The 19,465-nt window shown below is 37.3% G+C and overlaps 1 protein-coding gene across 3 annotated transcripts in view; it reads left to right on the forward strand.

The window, feature by feature from the left end:
• Positions 1 to 19,465, forward strand: part of tbc1d32 (TBC1 domain family, member 32) — an 85,193-nt gene that overhangs the window by 11,649 nt on the left and 54,079 nt on the right. For all 3 annotated transcript variants that reach the window (XM_041976503.1, XM_041976505.1, XM_041976504.1), the window contains exons 14-23: positions 455 to 544; positions 1,563 to 1,705; positions 2,035 to 2,162; positions 2,671 to 2,872; positions 3,933 to 4,012; positions 5,518 to 5,656; positions 7,504 to 7,591; positions 8,082 to 8,200; positions 9,679 to 9,798; positions 10,039 to 10,127. In XM_041976503.1, coding sequence (XP_041832437.1) covers positions 455 to 544; positions 1,563 to 1,705; positions 2,035 to 2,162; positions 2,671 to 2,872; positions 3,933 to 4,012; positions 5,518 to 5,656; positions 7,504 to 7,591; positions 8,082 to 8,200; positions 9,679 to 9,798; positions 10,039 to 10,127 — 1,198 coding nt within the window. The remainder of the gene's footprint in view (positions 1 to 454; positions 545 to 1,562; positions 1,706 to 2,034; positions 2,163 to 2,670; positions 2,873 to 3,932; positions 4,013 to 5,517; positions 5,657 to 7,503; positions 7,592 to 8,081; positions 8,201 to 9,678; positions 9,799 to 10,038; positions 10,128 to 19,465) is intronic.

Raw genomic sequence — 19,465 nt, forward strand, 5'->3', positions numbered from 1 at the left:
AGACCCTCAGGAAAAACAATGATTGATCTATCTTCAGTACCTTATGCAATGCATTTATTTTATTTAAATAAGGGTTGCCGGTTTGATCCTGGCCCTGAGTGCTCATGTCGAGGTGTCCCTGAGCAAGACACCGAACTCCTAACTGCTCCTGATGGGTCGTGGTTGAGCGCCTTGCATGGCAGCTTCCGCCCTCAGTGTGTGAATGGGTGAATATGATGTACATGTAAAGCGCTTTGCATAAAAGCGCTATATAAGTACAGACCATTTACCAGATTTAAAAGTACTGCCGATAGTAAAACCCTTCATGCACAGAAAATCTTTATGTTCGAAGATCACAAAACGTTTTACGTGGGTACCCGAGTTACTTCCTTCTCATATCTACTACTTTTAATATCACTGTCCAGACAGGAAGCGTTAAAGACGGATGAACTCATTTACTGTGTTTTTCTTCCAGATCCTGTTAGTCTGACAGACCTGGTTGTCATCCTAATTAACATCATGTATCAACACCCCAAGCCTCTGCACTCTGATCCCTCACACTCAGGTGGGCTCATACACTCCCACACCGATATCAGTTATGTCATTGAGTTTCGGCTCCTCCCTGGTTTCTGTCCACAGTATTGGTCTGTAAGCACTTACTGAAGGAACATAATGACCTTCCTTATGAGGAATATAATCACTGTCCAGATGATATCTTTTATCTCTAAACCTTGTACTGACTCGGGTAGTACTCTGTCTCCTGAAAGACTTTATTGTTCTCTCAGGAATTACACAGCAACTTTTCTGCCAGTAATCGATAAGATTCTCCACCTTGACTTTGTCATGGGATCGTCTCCTTTGGCTGCTGCTGAAAGGCATGCTGATGTTTGTTTTTGGTATGTCACCTGCAGTCTCATGAAGTTCACAAGCAGCACTCTATTTTGAGAAGCGTCAAGTTTCTGCAGAACAACGTAAATGAATGCTTTTAACCGTTTATGTAAAAGTTATGCGAGTGCGTCAGAGAGTTGATGTTGATCAGTAGATGTTTGAATTTAAAGCTTCATCAAGCAAGACCAATTTTTTTTTCTTTGATTTGGAAAAATTTTGCTATGTTTTAAGCATGTTTTTTGTTGTTCATTGTATTAGAAGCACTTGCATTTTTCCCCCTGACTTCATCCAACATTTGAAATATTTTCACAGAGAAACAGAGAAGTTAGTGTCCTGGATCATCAGATGTGTAACTGTGGAAATGCATCAGATCAACCCAATAGTGTTTATTTAAGAATATTTAAAATGTGTAAATCATGTGAATGTATGAATCTGCTTCTCCACATAAAACTTTAAAATATTAAATTACCTAGGAAAAGTCAACATGGGCTTGGCTCAAAAACACAGGACTAAAAAGTTCAGAAGATTTGTAGAATATTAATAGAAAAAATAAGCAGTAATGTGTTGGAGGTATGAATATTTATTCAATCGGCAATATAGCCACATATACAGTGTTTATTTATTTAGAGATAACTGTTTAAAACATGTAACATTTGAGTGTATTCAGTTGTAAAGGTGTTTTTATATGTATTCAGACTCCCTGTCGCCCAGCAGTCTGGTGATGGAGGTGCTGTGGATGTTATGTGAACGGACAGAATGTGCTACAGAATGTCTCTACCAGGCTCCTGTAATAGAGACTCTACTGGCTCCAGTTACAGCACTGCTCAGTGGACAGCAGGTCTCACACACACATTCACATACACTTTTAAAAGCTATGAACATGTGGTTTATGTGTACAGATCATTGTCCACTTTTAAAAATTAGCTTCTCTTGTCTTGGTTGTTTATCAACACTTTTCCTCATTTGCACAAATAACAACAGAGACGAAAACAGAAGATTGATCCAAGCTGCTGTAAAGATTAACCTAATCTAAACATTGCTGGTTATTAAAATAACTTATGACAGCAGGAGAGTAAGTGGTGAGGCTTTTAACTGTATCTGTAGTTGGACTGGTTATCCACTTATCTGTGAAGCTGTTGGATCTTTTTCTTCTTCTGTGGTTTTCAGGTCAAAATAAAGTCTCCTGCAGCAACACTGACTCTCGTAGCTGATGTTCTGGCTCGCATCGCAAACACTGACAGAGGACTGGCTCTTTTCTTATATGAGAAGAGTCTTGTTGCAGCCCACAGTGAGAGGTGAGACTGTGTGTAGTTTTAGTTTATATTGTTAACAAAGCTAGAAGTTAAATATGAATAAAAATCCTATTGATTCTGCACTGAGAGCAGATTTGACCAGAGGATGTTGCTAGTTTATGGGTCACGTTACCATAAGGTCATTATGGTAAAAAGTAAATTTTACTAAATAACTTCATATTAGTTTTATATTTCTTTTTCTGACCCTCCGGTCCAGTCTTTCGAACTACAGCCTGTTGTTTTGAACTATTAATAGTATCCAGCTTTTGTCAAAGCTTGTTTTAATCAAGGAGTTAACAAGTACAGTTCATAAAGGGCTGTAATGTAATTATTATGTATGAAACATTTCCATTAACAACGTAGACAAACAAAATTAACACACTAAACTTCCAAATACAAACATCAGCAAACTGGGATCAGGACTTGTACACACATTGCAGTTTTTCCTAAATCTATCAGGAACATGTTTTCACCATCTCCACTGTTTTTCCACATCTTCTCTCCTCTTCAGGACCTTCGCTGCTCATGTCATCATACAGTTCACCTTGAAACTGCTGGATAAGGGACTGCTACCACTGACTGACTCAGATTCATCTCACACGCTATGTGGGTCTTTCATCTTTGTCTGTCGGCAGATGTACAACACATGCGAGGGTCTGCAGGTCCTCCGACCCTACGGCCTGCACAAAGCCATAGCTGCCGCATGGAAAAAGGTAACTGTCACATTTGTAGGTTTAACATTCACCAAAAGCACCACATCTGTTATTTGTAGGTGCTTTTCTGCTGTATTTGATATACTTACTCTAGTTAAAGAACAGCCTTAAAAACACCTTTTTGTTGTTTAGATTTAAGAGACAGTTTGCTTACTTTTGTGAATTTGTTGCTTTAACTTTTCACTGCATCCCTGCTCTGAACACAGTTTAACATCACATTATTTGGTCAGTCATACTGCATGTGCAGTGGGTGTTTAAAAGAGGAAAATTTATTAAACACAAGAAATTAAACCCTTCCTTGGAGAGCTGTACAAACGTGAGAGGAGCTGGTAAACTGTATCTGAATCTCTCTTCTACAATATTTAATGTAGAAGAATCTGTGCCTAATGATCAGTTTCAGTAGCTGGAATATCCATGTTATGCATCATTTGGTTGTTGAATGCAGAGTTCTGTCCTTGTTCTCACTACAGAAAGAAACACACTCCCATGTCATGCAAACAGGAAATTAACCAGCCATAATAATCTGCTTAATTTGGGTGTTTAACAACCAATGCATCCACACAGCTAAAACACTGCAGTCAAAAATTAACTTGACAAGACATTGTTGAATCAGCGAATGGTTCACATCCATTTCCTCATGACTTTATCCAATTTGTGTTAATTATTGATCGCCCGCCTGCACGTATGGCACGGACCAGACACAACGTAGTCTCCAATCTGTGTCCACGCCTAATGTTTGTAGAAGGCATGAGATTTAGATTTCCTCCCAGGAAACTAAGTTGAGTTCTGTGATTAGACTTTTTTAGGTTTTTACTTTTATTTGGAGCCATGTTAATGAAATCCATCAGTTTTCACTGCTCTTACCTAGTAGAAAAACACACTCCAGTAAGTTTGTAAGGCTGTGGCAACATTTAATATAAAGGAAAAAACTCCTTTAAGTCTCCCACTGTAATGGGAACATAATATGAGCATATTAGAAGATTATTTCTGATCTAAATCTCAAAAGTTTTGACAAACCCTCATACTGAGTCATAAAAATCTGTTTTCTTTGAATTTCCAGGTGAGCTCTTTATCAGACAGGGTTCCAACCCCGGTCCCTGGAACCAGCACTGCATCATGCACCCAGGAAATGACAAACATGTGAGCTGTGTGTCACACATGCATACAATCTAAATACTTTAGTCAAATGTCCAGAATAAAGGCAGTAATTGCTCATGGTGCTTTAAATACATAGCTTTGTGTTTGTTTTTTCCCCCATGTGAAAACAAGTGATTTATCTGTCTAGAGAAGGAGACTGGGGATAATTGTTTGTATATACAGTACAGTTTATGGCCTCAATTTACAGCTTTTCTCCTTATTAAACACAAATTTATCTGCATGTTAAAAGTAGCTTCTGTAAACAAATGCAAACTATGTGCGGATATGTGTACGTGCACAACTGAGAACAACCAATAGCACAGAAATAACAGCTTCTAAGAATAAACCTTCGAATCATTACAGACACTTTGGCTACAGGTACGTGGATCAGTTTCAGATTGTTGACCTGAGTTATAGTTCAGAAAAATTTAGTTTGATGATTGACCGTAGATCATAAAATTGGGTTTACTGTTGTTTATGCTACCGTCAATCTTACAGCTCATGGTGGTCTTGTGTCCTCTTACAGCTAAACATTACAGCACAGATAATACAGAAAAATTAGAAGATCCATGTTTTTATCACTCAGCTTTATTTTATCAGATTTTGAAGCATATTCCTCTTAGAAACCAGTGGCCAGAAATTTACCTCAGCAATGTTGATGTGCAGTAGCTTAACACATCAGAGATACAAATATTAAAAATGTCTTTCTTTTCATTTGATAACTTTATGACAGTTAGTCCGTAACTCTTTGTTCAGATAAGCCTGTACAGGTAAGTTTGTTTTTGGGCTGGACGTTTTAACCAAAAACCTATACACACTTTATATAGTGTGTGTTGGAGTTTTACTATAAAACTGATAACTGTAGCTACTGTTCAACAAAAATATTTGATTTTTACTTAATATCAACCAGTTGACAGTTAACATGTTTGCTTCTGCTCTCAGCAGCTGTATGACAATAAAACTGATTTGTTAGTAAAAATGATTTTATAGTATTTACATTTTCCTTTTTCTGTTATCAGTCCAGAGGCCAGTGCTATGAAGCGGGATTAACATACCGGGGATATCACCCCGTTGCCTGGGTTGACTTACCCAGACATTCACAGTCCTGGTTTTCAACTCGGTATTTCAACCCAGGATTTTAAAATCTTGATCAGTGTGCGCTCACACAAAAGAGCTGCATTTGATAGCAAACACGGAGAAACGCTGCAGAGCAGGATACTTTTGGTTTGGGAGCAGACAGTTTTTTTTAAAAAAATACGAAAAAATTCAAACACATCATCCAGACCAAAAGCAGCACTGCCAGGAAGTATTGCTGGTAGAAGATTGAGTCTCATCTCTAACTGCAGGCTACAACAGGAAACAATGATTATGGTTGTGTTTGTTACACCTAACCTGGTTTTTCCATTTTGTCATTGTAAGAAACTGACATCCAGATTTGAGATAAGTATCAGTGTGAAAACCAAACATTGCAGCTGGCTCTGATGCTTGTATCTCTGGTTCTGGATCAGGCTCGTCTGGGAGGAGACTTTACTGGACAGCCTGCTGAACTTCGCTGCAACTCCGAAAGGCGTCCTGCTGCTCCAACAGACTGGAGCCCTGAATGAATGCATCTCCTACATGTTCTCTCGCTTCACCAAAAAGCTACAGGTAATGACATTAATAAATATAAATGTATTATTTTCAAGCCACTTATTATCAGTTTAACTTTTCTGTATAAAAATGTCTTGACTTCACCGCTTGTATCCATCATCCTCCATTTACCAAGTGCTAATCACCACTACTCTTACGCTACACTTTTAGATTACCTGAATATCTGTATGTAAAAGGTGAATTTAGTAATTTGTTCTAAAAAAAAAATTATCACCACAAGAGCGCTGAGTTTTACCAGAAGAGGCTTGTTTCCTTTCTGATTTCTTTTCCATATATTTGCAAAATTCTTCTCTGCAGCTTATTGAGTGATGAGTGGAGGAATTTTAAATGAAGTAAAAATGTAGTACCTCATTGCTGATGCTGTACAGGCTAATCACAACAACACATTTACTGTTGCATGTATACAGCTAACATTAGCTTAGTTTTAGCATAAACATGGTAGCGAACATATTGTGGTGCTCAAAAGCATCATCCAGCTACCTTAAATAGCATGGTGCTGCTGACATTACATTTTAGGAACACAAATTTGAGCTGAAAATGAACACAATACAGCCTCCTCCTTTAATATGTAGGCTGACAATACAGTCATCTCTATGGTAACCACGCTGCTGGTTTTAAATGTGTTTTATAGATAAACTGGATTGGATTGTACTGCCTTTATGAGTTAACCAGTATGTTTTCAGGTGCTGATAAGCACAGGTACTGATATGCTGTAGGTTATAGTTTGATGATACAATTTCACTTTTAAGATAAGAAAAGATATGATTGACCTTTATCCATCCCAAAAGGTGGAAATTCCAACAGCAAAAATAGCACACAGTATATACAAACTATGAAGTAAGAGTATATATTCCCTCAAATAGTGTCTAAAGAACAATGTGTCTGCCAGGTGAGTAACATCACTGTAACAACTGTATTCATTGTGTTTATCAATGTCCTGGAATAACTTGGGTGTGGCTTGTTTTATTATTTTTTATTCCCATAATTGTCCAATAAGATCTTGATACAGAGCACAGATTTTTATGTTTGAATTCTGAACTTTATTCATTGGTTGAGATCCGAGAAGACAACAGGTTAATCCAGGGCTTCTCAGTTCATTCCTACAAGGGCGTAGTCCTGCAGGTTATCAGTGTCTCCTTGCTCCAACACACCTGACTCCAATGAGAAACCTTCATAGCTGTTAGGTGTGTTGGAGCAGGGATACATAGAAAAACTGTAGCACAAAATTGAGTTGCCCTAGTTAATCATTAGACTGCATAAAACTAGGTACATTTGAATTGTGTCATAGATAGATAGATAGATAGATAGATAGATGCATACATAAAATATGCATACAAGTTTTTCTTGTGCAATGCAGCAAAACAATTTGTATTGGAAACCTTGATTTGTTTTCCTGACCTGTGTTTTTGGTATCCCTTAATCATAAGACTGGTACATTGTTGATCCTGCTTCTCCTCAAGGACACAGTTGTATTTCCCAAAGAATGCTTATTATTCTCCAAGTGCTTTAGTTAACAAAACATGATTTATAAGATTCATATTGTGGAAACACTTGGGCTTGCATACAAACCTTGGCTGTCTCCCCGTGGGCCTAATTTACCGCCACTGTTTACTTGCTCTTGTAATTGCTACTGTTGGGCATTTCACTTTAATTATACAATATAATTATATTTTATCTATTTTTAGATTTCCGTTGTGTTGTAATTAATGAAGACAGAGCACACTCATAGATCAATTTGCAATTTAATTTCTCCACAATGATCTATATTATTGTCTCTGCAGGGCACCAAACAAAAAACATTCCTTTTTAATCTAACCTTTATTACCTTTATGTGTTGCATGCAGGTGAGCCGCTGTGAGAAGTTTGGATATGGAGTGATGGTGACACAGGTGGCAGCAACTGCCCCAGGGGTTGTGGCTCTGCACAGCTCAGGTACTAAAGCACTCATTTGCACAAACAAACACTAACCAGCTGTGATGCTTGAGGCTTGTATTGTAAGGTGTTTCGCAGTTGGTGTAAAGCAGTATTAAAACAGCTCAGAGAGAAATTGTCAAGTTGTTTGTATCAGAGTAAGTGGATGAACAAAGAGCACAATCAGGTGTTCAGTGTCAAATTTTGTAAAGGTTAAGACAAGACGTGATGAGAAAAGCTGTCTGTTGAGGAAAACATCTTGTCTTAGTGTTTAACAAATGAGCTGCATATTGATGCTAGTAAGAGGACGTTTGCAGAAGAATAGAGGGAACACAGAGTGGATGTGTGAGCTGCAGCTTCTGTTATTTTCACATTTGACATCTTTTAAAGCAGCTAGTTTTTAAATACAGAAAAACTGGTGTAAATTTAGTACAATTTTAGTTACATGTTGAATCCAAAAATTTAGGAAGGAAATAAAAATTTCCTTCCTATGCGTCTTGATGTGTTGCAGGATTTGTCCGGGCTTTAGTCGTAGAGCTGTGGACCACTCTGGAGTGCGGCTGCGATGATGTCAGAGTGGTCCGTCCCAGGCCAATACCGATGGACCCCATAGACAGGAGCTGCCTCAAGGTATTGTGTGAGTGTGTGCATGATGGAGGGGAAATAGAGTTGCAGTGGTCTGCCCCTTACATATCAAAATAATTTTCTTCTTATTTTTATACAGCAGTTGTATGAATAGTATTGAGTTCTGACTTATTTAGTTTGTGTTGCCCTGAGCTGTTATAAGGTTTAGAATGAAATTGGCTTCTAACAAATAGAACTTCTGAGAAGTTTAAAGATACTGAGTTTACGCTCATGCAAAATGGAAAATGTATGTCTGCAAATTTGGGGATTTTTCCTTTTTTTTCCCTAAAATTTTTAGTTTAATATTATTCAAGTGTGCAGTTTAAGGTTGGATGTAGTGATGTCTACAGCTGAAATATGAGCTGAAAACAAAATTTCCCTATACTTGTCTTCTTCCAAGCACAAAGCAATATATGAGATAAAAATAAGAAAATATTCATATTATTTTTTATATTTTATTCGTTTCATTTTCAGTAAAAAATATTTAAGATTTTTTTCAGATATTTTTAAGGGGTATGTCAGTGATTTCTTTGATGTAACTCGACTTTTGAGCAGTATCCTGCAGTAGACAGAGGTCAAAGATTTATTTGGGCTTTTGTTTGTTTTATAAAATTGTTTATTCAATAACTCACTGCTGCATTACTTTTTCATAGATATCTGAAGAGTTAGGCCTCAGTGCTTTTTCAGGCCTTTTGTTTGGTGTTATGTTCTGTATGCATCAACGTGTCCTTGGTGCTGGTTTTTTGACTGAAGCCAAGTCGTTTCTCTCAGTAAAACTAGCCAAGTGAATATTGACAGTCAGTGAAGTGTGAACCTTTATCAGTGGTTCAGTTTTCATACAGGGACTGGATGGCACAGCCTTTTCACAGCAATATTTTCGTCAGGTGGCTTAAAAGAAATCTTTTTACATTTTGTTTTATATTGTTATGTTTCTTTTTTATTTATTTTTTATGGAATTGGCTCATTTGTGGGTGCAGCCATCCTTTTTCTAATTCAGCCATTAATGAGACTTCCAGTGGTTTAAATCTCCACAGGCTGCATCATATTTCTGCTCAGATGCTCAGAATTAAATAATCTAATGTGAGTGGAGTTGCAGGTGATCTGCAGCATTGAATCTTCCATTACATGAATTCTTTTCATGTTTACTTTGTTTTTAGCATTAGCTGATAATCTGTGATTTCCATCACAGTCAATGTTCCCTGATCTGTTGAGCATTTTTTTTGTTTTTATATTTATAGGTTATGAGTTATTTTTTATTGTGGAAGTGCATTTACAGCCTCAGTAGTCCTCAAAACCACATTCTTGAAAGTAAATCAACCTGGATAACTTGTGCTCAAAAAAAGTTTTAATCAATTTAAAATGGACACGGTCAACGTTGACTTGAATTTTACTCCAATTTTGTTATTTGTGCCTGTTTTGTTTTTCCTATCTTGTACTACCAGCTCCAACAGTCTCTAAATTTGTTTTCATTTCCATCTCTTCAGTCCCTCTTGTCCTTGGTCAACCTCCTCTCCGCCTCCCAATCGCTGTGGGAGCTTCTTTGGCGACAGCCTTTAGCCAGCAAGAGTGAATACACCCTGAGGGAAATCCCAACCTCCATACCTGTGAGTAGTCCAGTCTTTATGCAGTTCCTTATTCAGCCACATGGAGGCATGCTTGCCCTTTTTATCTGGCTTTCTACCACCACCCACACATTTGTTTTACTTCTCAAAGACCTTCCATTAAACCCCCGCTATGCTGAGGCTGATGTGCGTTTTCCACCTCACACTTTATATGTTTCCTTACTGTTTTTATTTTGCACTGTACCTGTTGTACTCCTCACAGCCTCTCATTTTGCTCCACAGGATTTGATTGACAGGCTGATTGCTGTGAATTCAGACGCAAAGATCCATTCTCTGTTCCACTATGAGCAGTCTCACACATTCGGTCTGAGGTGAGATTGATATTTTTCTCCTATAAAACTTAACATCAGTGGGGAAGCACACAGTATTTGATTAGCACCTGGTGACTGCATATACTCACTTCAGTCTCTTGCATTTACAGACTCAAATTGTTCTTTACACTCTGATTACTGGGCATTGAAAGGTTGATGAACAGATTTCATTGGATAATAAGCTGGGCTATGAGGGTATTCATGAATAACAGATGCCCTATCAGGTGAGACGACTGGTGGAAAATGTAGAAATTCTCTAAAAGGCGAATATGTCAGTTTTGAGTTGGGGTTAAAAGAAGGGGATTAAGATTGAGGTTATAATACAGAGGTAGAAGGATATAAACTGCATTTCTTACAGGGAAGGCAGGTCTTTCATCTAAGGCGTACTCTGAGGGGGAAGGTGAAGATTATATGTAAAAGAGATTTAAAGTAATCTATGCAGAATTAAGAGTTTTTTTGTTTTCACACAGCACACACATTGTGTGCTGGCTGTGTGCATAAGCCTCTGGTGTCTGTGGTACATTCCTCTGCATTTTTAAAGCTTTCTGAATCACAATAGCTGGGGCTTGTTTGGAGTCTTGCTGACTCACTCTGTGCCCGTCAGTCAGCCTCTTCCTATTAACACCCAGAGGCAAAGTGAAAGGAACAAGATGCTCTGGTCGTTTAGCACCGCGACCGACGGATTAACTGACAGACTGCACTCTGTGCCTCAGTGGGTTGCTAAATGTGCTAAATCTGGCTTTTTGCTATCAATAAATCAAGTTCCACCATGTTTACATTTTGATGTCCTTGTATAGTTTATCACATGGTCAATATTAGACTAAACCTGTCTGGTTATTTGTTTGCTGTAAACAAAGCAAGTACAAAAAGTATGTTAGCTTAGGAAGTTGACATGAAACATCACAGTATAGTTATTAAAGGTTAAATAAAGTTACCACCATTAATTTCTTTATGAGTGTTGCCAGAAAATGGGAAATGAGTGCAGCAATTTATTAAAAATTCCCAAAATAAAAAAGTACACTACATTAAATAAGGCAATAAAATAATTTTTGTAATTTTAACCCCCCCCCCCCCCCCCAAAAAAAAAAAAAACTAGGTCTGAGAAGCTTTATTCTTCAAAGCATCCCGAACCCTCTTTGACAAGTGTCATTGTAAAGAAATAGTTCTCTAGGTCTCTTAAAGGGCTTTCAAAAGCTCTTCTCTGGATGTTGCTGCCTTTTTTTCCGTTCTCTGTCAAGATGATCCCAGACTGCTTCAGTAATGTGGATGTCCAGGCTCTGGGGAGGATTTATCCCTCCACCAGACATGTTGGCACTGATTTTAGTCTAGTTCTTGTGTCATTTGACATGCTTCAGCTACCCTTCTATGAAAACCATTTCTGACGAGGCTCTGGCCAACTGTAGATGGATCTCTGAGGTCCTGTTTCAGGTCTTTGCTGGAATTTCTTTCTATTTCTTCAGGACATCACCTTCAGATCCTGTTTGTCTACAATAAATTGTTATTTAGTCCTGACATTTCTTGACACTGCACACCATGCTGAGATATACCAAGTTTCATGCTTTTTGGGAATCACTTTGTTGCTGCAAAAATACTATTTTATCTGTAAAACTCTGTTGCCTACTATTCATCGCTTGAGTTAGGACTCTTTTTATCCTTTAAAGATTCATAGCTTAGTGTTAAGTGGCTCAACAAACATAAATATAATCCTTTGAAAATGATCATGTTCAAGGGCTGGAATAAAAAGTGAGTGAAAAAGAAGCTAAGGTAAAAAAAATTCTAGATAACTGCTGCTCAAGATTACAGCAAAGTCTGGCTGCTTGGGGGGGGGAAATAATATGAGGAGCTGAAGGCTGTATGCCCCAAATCACTTTCTTGTTGAGTTATATATAGACTAATCCACACAGTCCATCTCTGATAGCGCTGCTGTTCACAACACACCCACTTGAACATTGTGAACTTCAGCAGTTCAACCCAAAAGACTCATAACACGTCATCTCCCACAAAACAGCAGCGACCATTTTAATTTGATTTTCTTATTATTCTTTGCCTGAAGCGATATGACTGCGTTATACATGGTTTGTGCTTTATTGATCCCAGCGGGGAAAATCGCATCAGTGAAGCAGCAGCTATACAGATATACACTTCACTGTTTAATAAACAATGTGTAAAAAAGATGTAAGAATAAGAAACCGAAGCAGAAAAGCAGAAATGCATATGAAGGTTGCATCTCGGGTTTCAGTGTAAAGTCTATTATGTACAGCATTCAGTTGCATAATATATTTAAAATATCTGTGATTAAAATAATCACATGAACATTAGCAAAACTACCAAATGTGTCCAGATACTGACCAGAGGACAGCTGTAAAGGGCGTTGTCATTGTCATAAAAGTATATTTCCTGAAGCATTTCCAGTTACCCAAACAGCAAATAGCCTGTTTAAATTGTAATAACCTGTCTTATTATGGGATTTCCCAGTCTCATTTATTTAATCTTTCAGTCTTGAAGCTAAAATGATACAGTTTACAACTTTATTATCTTTTTCAGGGTGTAATTTGGTCAAATTTAAAAGATTACTGTCTCATAAAAATGTTTTGATAGCTCATCACTGTCATCACATTTTTGATCCATTACTGTAAAATCCTGATTGATAATATTAAATCTGTTAGGAAGCTGATGGAGAATGAGCTTTTTATAGCTTCCAACTGAGGTGGGGTGGAGACGGTAAGCAAACACTGGTCTCAACACCCAACAAGCTGACTAAGATGATAAACTACAGCAGAAATGTGGGTGTGTGTTTTTGTAAAGGCAGTTAGGAAAGAGCTTGTGTTAGTTACTGTTACAGCATGAAAATAACCACCATCCTTCACTGTGGGAAGACGTTAGCAGCACAAACATGTTAAAAGTTGAACTGCATCTGTGGAATTATGATGGTTTTGAAATAAAAGGTGCTCCTGTGATGTTAGACGTAAACATGCCAACAGTGTAATTCTATGCAATAGGTTAAGCATCAGTGTGGTAAACATGCTGCCTGCAGCTTGGAGAGCAACTTGCAGTTTGGGAGCTTAAATATAAAATGTATAGAAAGAACTAAGCTTTTAAAAAATATCCCTAACAATAATTTTTCAATATTTTATTGACTTTCATTTATTTTTATTTAGTTTATGACTTAAACAAAGGTTGATGGAAGAATTTGGAGTAACTAAAGGAATCAGGTCGGGGGGGTTCAACACAGAAGCTGAACTATGAAATGAAAAAGTTTCCATCTCTGTTGGGTTGTATCTCAGGCAGACTGCGTCTTTGGCCTCCAGACCTCTCTTTCTTAAGTGTACAAAAGTCTGACACTAAAACTTCTCTAACGCACTTGCTGAGCATAGACACATTTTTTCTAAACATTACAAGTTTCTACACTTAGAAGTTAAAGCTGTTTGGCTGAAATTGCAGTTTTAAGGTCAATAAAGTCAGGGAAATATACAGACAGGAGCATCTCGGTGTTTACATAAAAACACCCTAGTGTTTTTAAATGTTATAAATTTGTTGTATATTATCCAATTACAGAGAATCTCCGGAAGCAGTGTTGGTTAGATGGATACATCCCATATGGTTTCCAGGTTATTTTACCTTTTATACATATTTTCTCTGAGTCTCTAGGTAAACATAGTACTGGAGCAAGAACAAAATCATAACAATCCTTCATTGTCATGGTTAAAATATTGGAATATACGACTACACCATACCCTGGTCTACCTTTAGGTCAAACAGGTGCACATTATGTGCTCTGGTCTTGTTTTTAATAATGCAGAGACAATAAAGATGGGATTTTTTTTTTATTATTGTTAAAAAAAAAAAAAAGAGAATACCCATTGCAATAACATCCTTGTAGATGGTGTAAGCAGACCCAGCATGAGGAGATTAACTATTCCTCCATAAACAGAATTATATTTTTAAAAAGTTAAGTTGCCTTGCCAGGTATTTCTATGGTACATTTAGCATATATTTATATGATTTCCACTGAGAAGTAGAGAGATGGTTAAGGAAATAATTACGCATAAATACGTGGATAAATGGCTGTTTTATTAAAGGCTGTGGTCTGTGCACAGGCTGAAAAGCTGCCGAGTGACAGGCACATTCAAAACATTGTTTTTGTTCTGAACTCGGCATCAAGAGCAGAAAATCCTGTTTTTCCTTTCTCCTCCACAGCATCCTTCTTTGATGCCTCAGGGTGAAAAGATTTATAAGGTTTATTAATGGTTTTTGTCTGTGTACCCCCCTAAATGATAGACAGAAATGGGTTTTCACCTGAGGTCCAACGCAGACATTTTCCCGTCTTATGTGATTATGTGACCACAGCAGATGAGGGAGTGAGGGAGCCGGCCTTGTAATGTGCTCTGGTGTCCATATATCACGTATGCCACATAATGAATAATAGATTAAAGCTCCAGGTTGTTCTGTTGGAATCTGTTGTTTTTTTTCCTCTTGAACTTCTGCTTCTTCTAATAGAAGTCAGATATAAAGACATTTGTGGTTTTTATTTGGGTTTCAACATTTACACATTGGTGTATTTTATTAGCATTTATTAGCAGCATATTCCTTAGCTGCCCCTTATTATGGTGTTCTCTAAACTCATATTACATATTATATTCTCAGTAATATCTGAAGCAGTTTGGTGCTGCAGTTGTCAGCAAACATGAGACGGAGATTATGATCTTCATTGTGTTGCAGTCTAGTTTCAGATTTGGGTTCATATGATTCACATGCTAACTGAAATAATTACAATGCTTGCATTGTGGGGTATTCACAGTCAATATCTACATAATGAAAGAGAAGGCACTGGACTTCTTTCCAGTCATCAGTCTGTCTGTACGTTCATCTGTTTTCTATCTGAGGTCTGGTCAGAAGCACAGTAGCTTAAGCAGGGAAGCTCAGACTTTCCCCGGCCTCTTCTTCAAGCTTGAGGCATTCCTAGACCAGCTAAAAGACATAGTTCCTCTAGCCTGTCTGTGGTTTTCCCCAAGCTCCCTTCTGGTGGGACGTGCGTGGAATACCTCTCCAGAGAGGCGTCTAGAAGTTTTCCTAACCAGATGCCCAAGCAACCTTATCTGGCTCCCATTAACACAGAGGAGCATCAGCACCTCCTGGATGACTGAGCTTCTCACCCTATCGCTAAGAGCGAGCACAAACAACCTGCAAAGGAAACTCGTTTCGGCTGCTTATTTATCTCCCACTCTATTCTTCCCTCATTCATGAACGACACCCTGAGATATGTGAACTCCTTCACTTGGGGCAGGATCTCATTCTTGACCCAGAGAGGGCGCTCCACCCTTTTCCAGTAGAGAACCTTGATCCCAGATTTGGAGGTCCCATCCCAGCTACGAACCGCTCCACTGAGCATGGAAGATTGCGGCGTGATGAAGCAAACAGGACCACATCATCTGCAAAGAGCAGAGACTCAATCTGGTTTTTTAAAAAGTTTCATACCTCATCCACCTGCAAGTTGGTGTTGAACAACCAACATTTACGGTGGCCACAACACAAAAGCACTAATCAAAGTCAGTTAATAGAAGTGAAGACAGATGATCTAGTATATTCTATATGTGCTTCAGCATTTAAAGGCAGTTTTTCAGATTCTGAAATGCTGAAATAAACAGTGTCCATATTTATCATTGTTTAATGCTCTGCAAGAGGAGGAGTTATTTAATGTGGACTTTACCAGTATTTACCTATGAAAGGGACGCTACCTTGTTGATGAATGCAGAGGACCAGACTGACTTTTTGCTTCCCAGCAGATGTAAGACAAGTCACAGCATTTCTCCTGACAGTTTAATTGTAAAGATTTCCTCCCTCAGATGAAACTGGACATTTTTTCATGAAAAGTGATGGTTTTTAGTCTCCAGATAACATGTTATTTCTGGCAATTATGTGAACTTTCCCCTGTGGTAAAAACTTTAGAATGGAATTCTGACCATTGTGGCCTGTGCAGTCATGTTGTGGCTTTTGCAGTGTGGTGAATTTCCATGGAAACCATAACGTCACTGGTGTTTGTTTGTCTGGCCGACTCACATGTTCAGTAATGTGTTTTTATGTATTAATTTTTTTATTTCAAATTGACCTGAATGTTTTTGAAATGTGATGATGTGCTGTGCTTGTTAATGGTAAACATTAAGTGTCCCTAAACAAACAAGTAAAAAAAAAAAAAAGATGTCTAGTTACCTTCTGTTTAAACTCTTGAGTCATTATGATGCATATTTTAACTGTTAAGATTAAGCAGTTAGTGCAACAACACGACTCATAAAAGTTTCAGGACTACAGAGGAGCTGTATATTAAATCCTATAGAGCAAGCAACATTAAGGGTTTTCTCTTTTGTATTAAAGTAGAGCTTATTATTAGTGACCTTTACTTTAAGCAGTTATATTAGTCAAACCTCAACTTATTTTCATTTTTGTTAATTTATTTATTTTTTTTTGCCTCTAAAATTTCAAACCCAGCTACCTGCAGGAATACATCACAACTTTGCCTCTTTGTCATTTAATAGTCTTTAGATCCTTTTATTATCCCATCCTTTGCCGGCTTAATCACCACTAACATTATCAAACAAATAAAAATTCCTGATGTGCACCCCCTCGGAGAGAAACTCCAGCATCTCCAAGCCTTGGTTTTCAGAAGCTAATGAGGGCTAAAATCCCTCAGCCTTCTTCCATGTTGCATAAAGATGTCATGGCAACAATCTTTCATCTCCTGTTAGGCACTCCTCGCCTTTTAAATGGTTTTTGATTTCATCCAGATGTAATTGTATTTTAGTACAATAGATATTACTTTAAAAATGTCTGACTATAACTGCTGTCATGTAATCAAATATGGACCATATGTGTACTTTAGGTAAAGCTAAAACAGTCTCATTGAATAGTTTAGAGATGGTGGAGATTATTTTGCAGTTACAAATGTAGAACACCCTGAAGTGGAATTCCTAGTGAAACAGATCACCTTGCTTTGTTTTAATAACATTTTATTTGTGATTGTGAGACCCCTAAGTATAGTAAAAGGCCAGGGTGTATTGTGACTTTTGTTTGGTGAACCACATCTCTGGAGATTTTCTTTGCATTTCTGAATGAAATATTGTGATGAGAACGTTTTTATCACAGCAACATCTCAGCTTGTACAGTTGAAATGTTGCATGTGCAACATTTGCATCTGACTGAATGCCTGACTAATCATGCTGTGGCATAAATATCAGAGTGCCAGGCGCATTACTCCTGGTTCGATGTAATTGGTTTATGCATGGTTCTTATGATGCACGTGAACTATCATTAAGGAAGTAATCATCTTTCATAATTTTATGCATGCATGTTTTTCAGCATGAAATAAAACTATTAGTCTTGTTCAGCAGGAATTACATCTCAGCCTCTGAACTGAGATTAATTGTACTGCTTCAGAAATCTCGACTGACTGGGACAGAAAGTGGTTTGAAGTCTGATTCCAAAAGACATTAAAAGTCTGAGATAACAAGGATTAATCGAATTTAAGATGGGCATTCAGTAACTCTTGATCTTTTCAAACTGCAGTTCTCACTAAATTAGCGGTGCTGCCCCACTGCTTCACTTTGTGCTGTTAATTAGCTTTGATCAAAGATTACTCGTATCCGAGCATTTGTTTTCTAGGAAACTAATTTTACAGATCTAATTGTGCCATATGCCATTCATAGTTTAGTAACTGTGTCTAGTAATGCCTAGAACGATGCAAATTAGGATCTACTTTTTTTAAACAAACAAAACTAATTTGGTAGCGCTATGGCTGCTCTGATTACATTCAGATCTGTGTCTGTACTCATTTGATCAAAAGATTGATCAGTGATTTCTCTATACCTTACATTTTTCTTACATAAGCCTCTTACTTAGCAGATTTTTAAAGTTTCATAATAGATTTAAAATTACATGTCACACTTAAATATTAATATTCTTCAGACCTGATGGTTCATGCTTTGGTTCCCATCAGCAGCTTGTCTCTGGTAGAATTTTAATTGAATATTTGATCCGTCTTTTTGGCACAGTTGGTAGTTTTCTGTTAAATCTGTATCATTAGTTATTTTTCCAGCAAAGGCCAAACTTTTAAGCACATTTCCACAAATATTCAGTACAGTCACTGTAAAAAAAAAGCCACTCCTAAAGCAGTGCGTTTGTTTCTTTTATTCTTTCCAAAACAGTTTAGGGTGTTTATTTGCCTACCAGCCTGTTCATACTTCAGTTTTCATTTTTGGTAAAGCTTTCTCGGATAGTTTTTTTATTCCTTCTAATAAAACAGCCCGAAAGCATGAAGCACACACCTCCATTTGTAACAGTGTGGTTACTTCCAGCCATGATGGAGAATATTAACTGATGATGATATTCTGCTGATAATTAAATAGAAAATTATCAATTTTGTTTTTTCAGTACCAAAATAAAAGGACAGCTAAGAGAATATCAGTTTAGAGAATATCAGTTAAGTAGTGATGGAATAATTAGATTTTCTTTGACATCTTGATGAAAACTCATTAGGTAGCTGAACAGTTGAAGTTGACTTTGAGCTTCACAGCTGGGTTAATGGAACATCCAGGTACGTTTTCTTCCTGTTATAAAGCATTGAGCCATAACTGGCACATCTGTCATTGAAGGCAGTTATAAGATATTTTTTATATGAAGTTATGAAACTTAATAATCTCCATGTCATTTTAATACCTACAGTATTTCTTATATTTATTTCTTAAAGATATCTTTCAATATAAAATATTAAGAATTGCAAATCTTTGCCACACACTGAGGAGGCGAAATGAACTTGTAGCTAAACATTCTGATGTTGGTCAACATTTTACACCTGGGTTGTGTTTAGTTTCTCATGAGAATTTAGAGGGTGGCTGAGTTGATTAGTGTCTTTTCTTTGCAAAGATAGATGAATAATTAGTGATTTGTTACTCTTTCTAAAAAGAAAAAGATCACAACCATCCACTTTTCAAAAGACTAAAATTTTGCACCAATTTTATTTATTTTTCTTAAAAATCTACCTTAATTCTGCCCCAGAATAAACAAAAACTCCAGAGAAATGATTCAAAACCAAATATAGTCATGACATTTGTATCAATGAGTGTAAGTGAAGCTCTCATGGAAACGCAGCAGATGGGATTTCCAGTGTTGTGGAGGTTGAATTAACTTACTGGCGAATGTGAAAATCATCATTTGCTTTATACCAGAGAGCAACCTGAGAATGAAAGTCTGCAAACATGTAGAGCAGAAATTCTTTCTTACAAAAGATTTTTATATATATTTAATGAGCTATTGTGAGAGCACATTTTGTTTTCTATGAAGGGTGAACT

The sequence above is a fragment of the Melanotaenia boesemani genome, chromosome 22 (genome assembly GCF_017639745.1).
Source record: "Melanotaenia boesemani isolate fMelBoe1 chromosome 22, fMelBoe1.pri, whole genome shotgun sequence".
NCBI lineage: Eukaryota > Metazoa > Chordata > Actinopteri > Atheriniformes > Melanotaeniidae > Melanotaenia > Melanotaenia boesemani.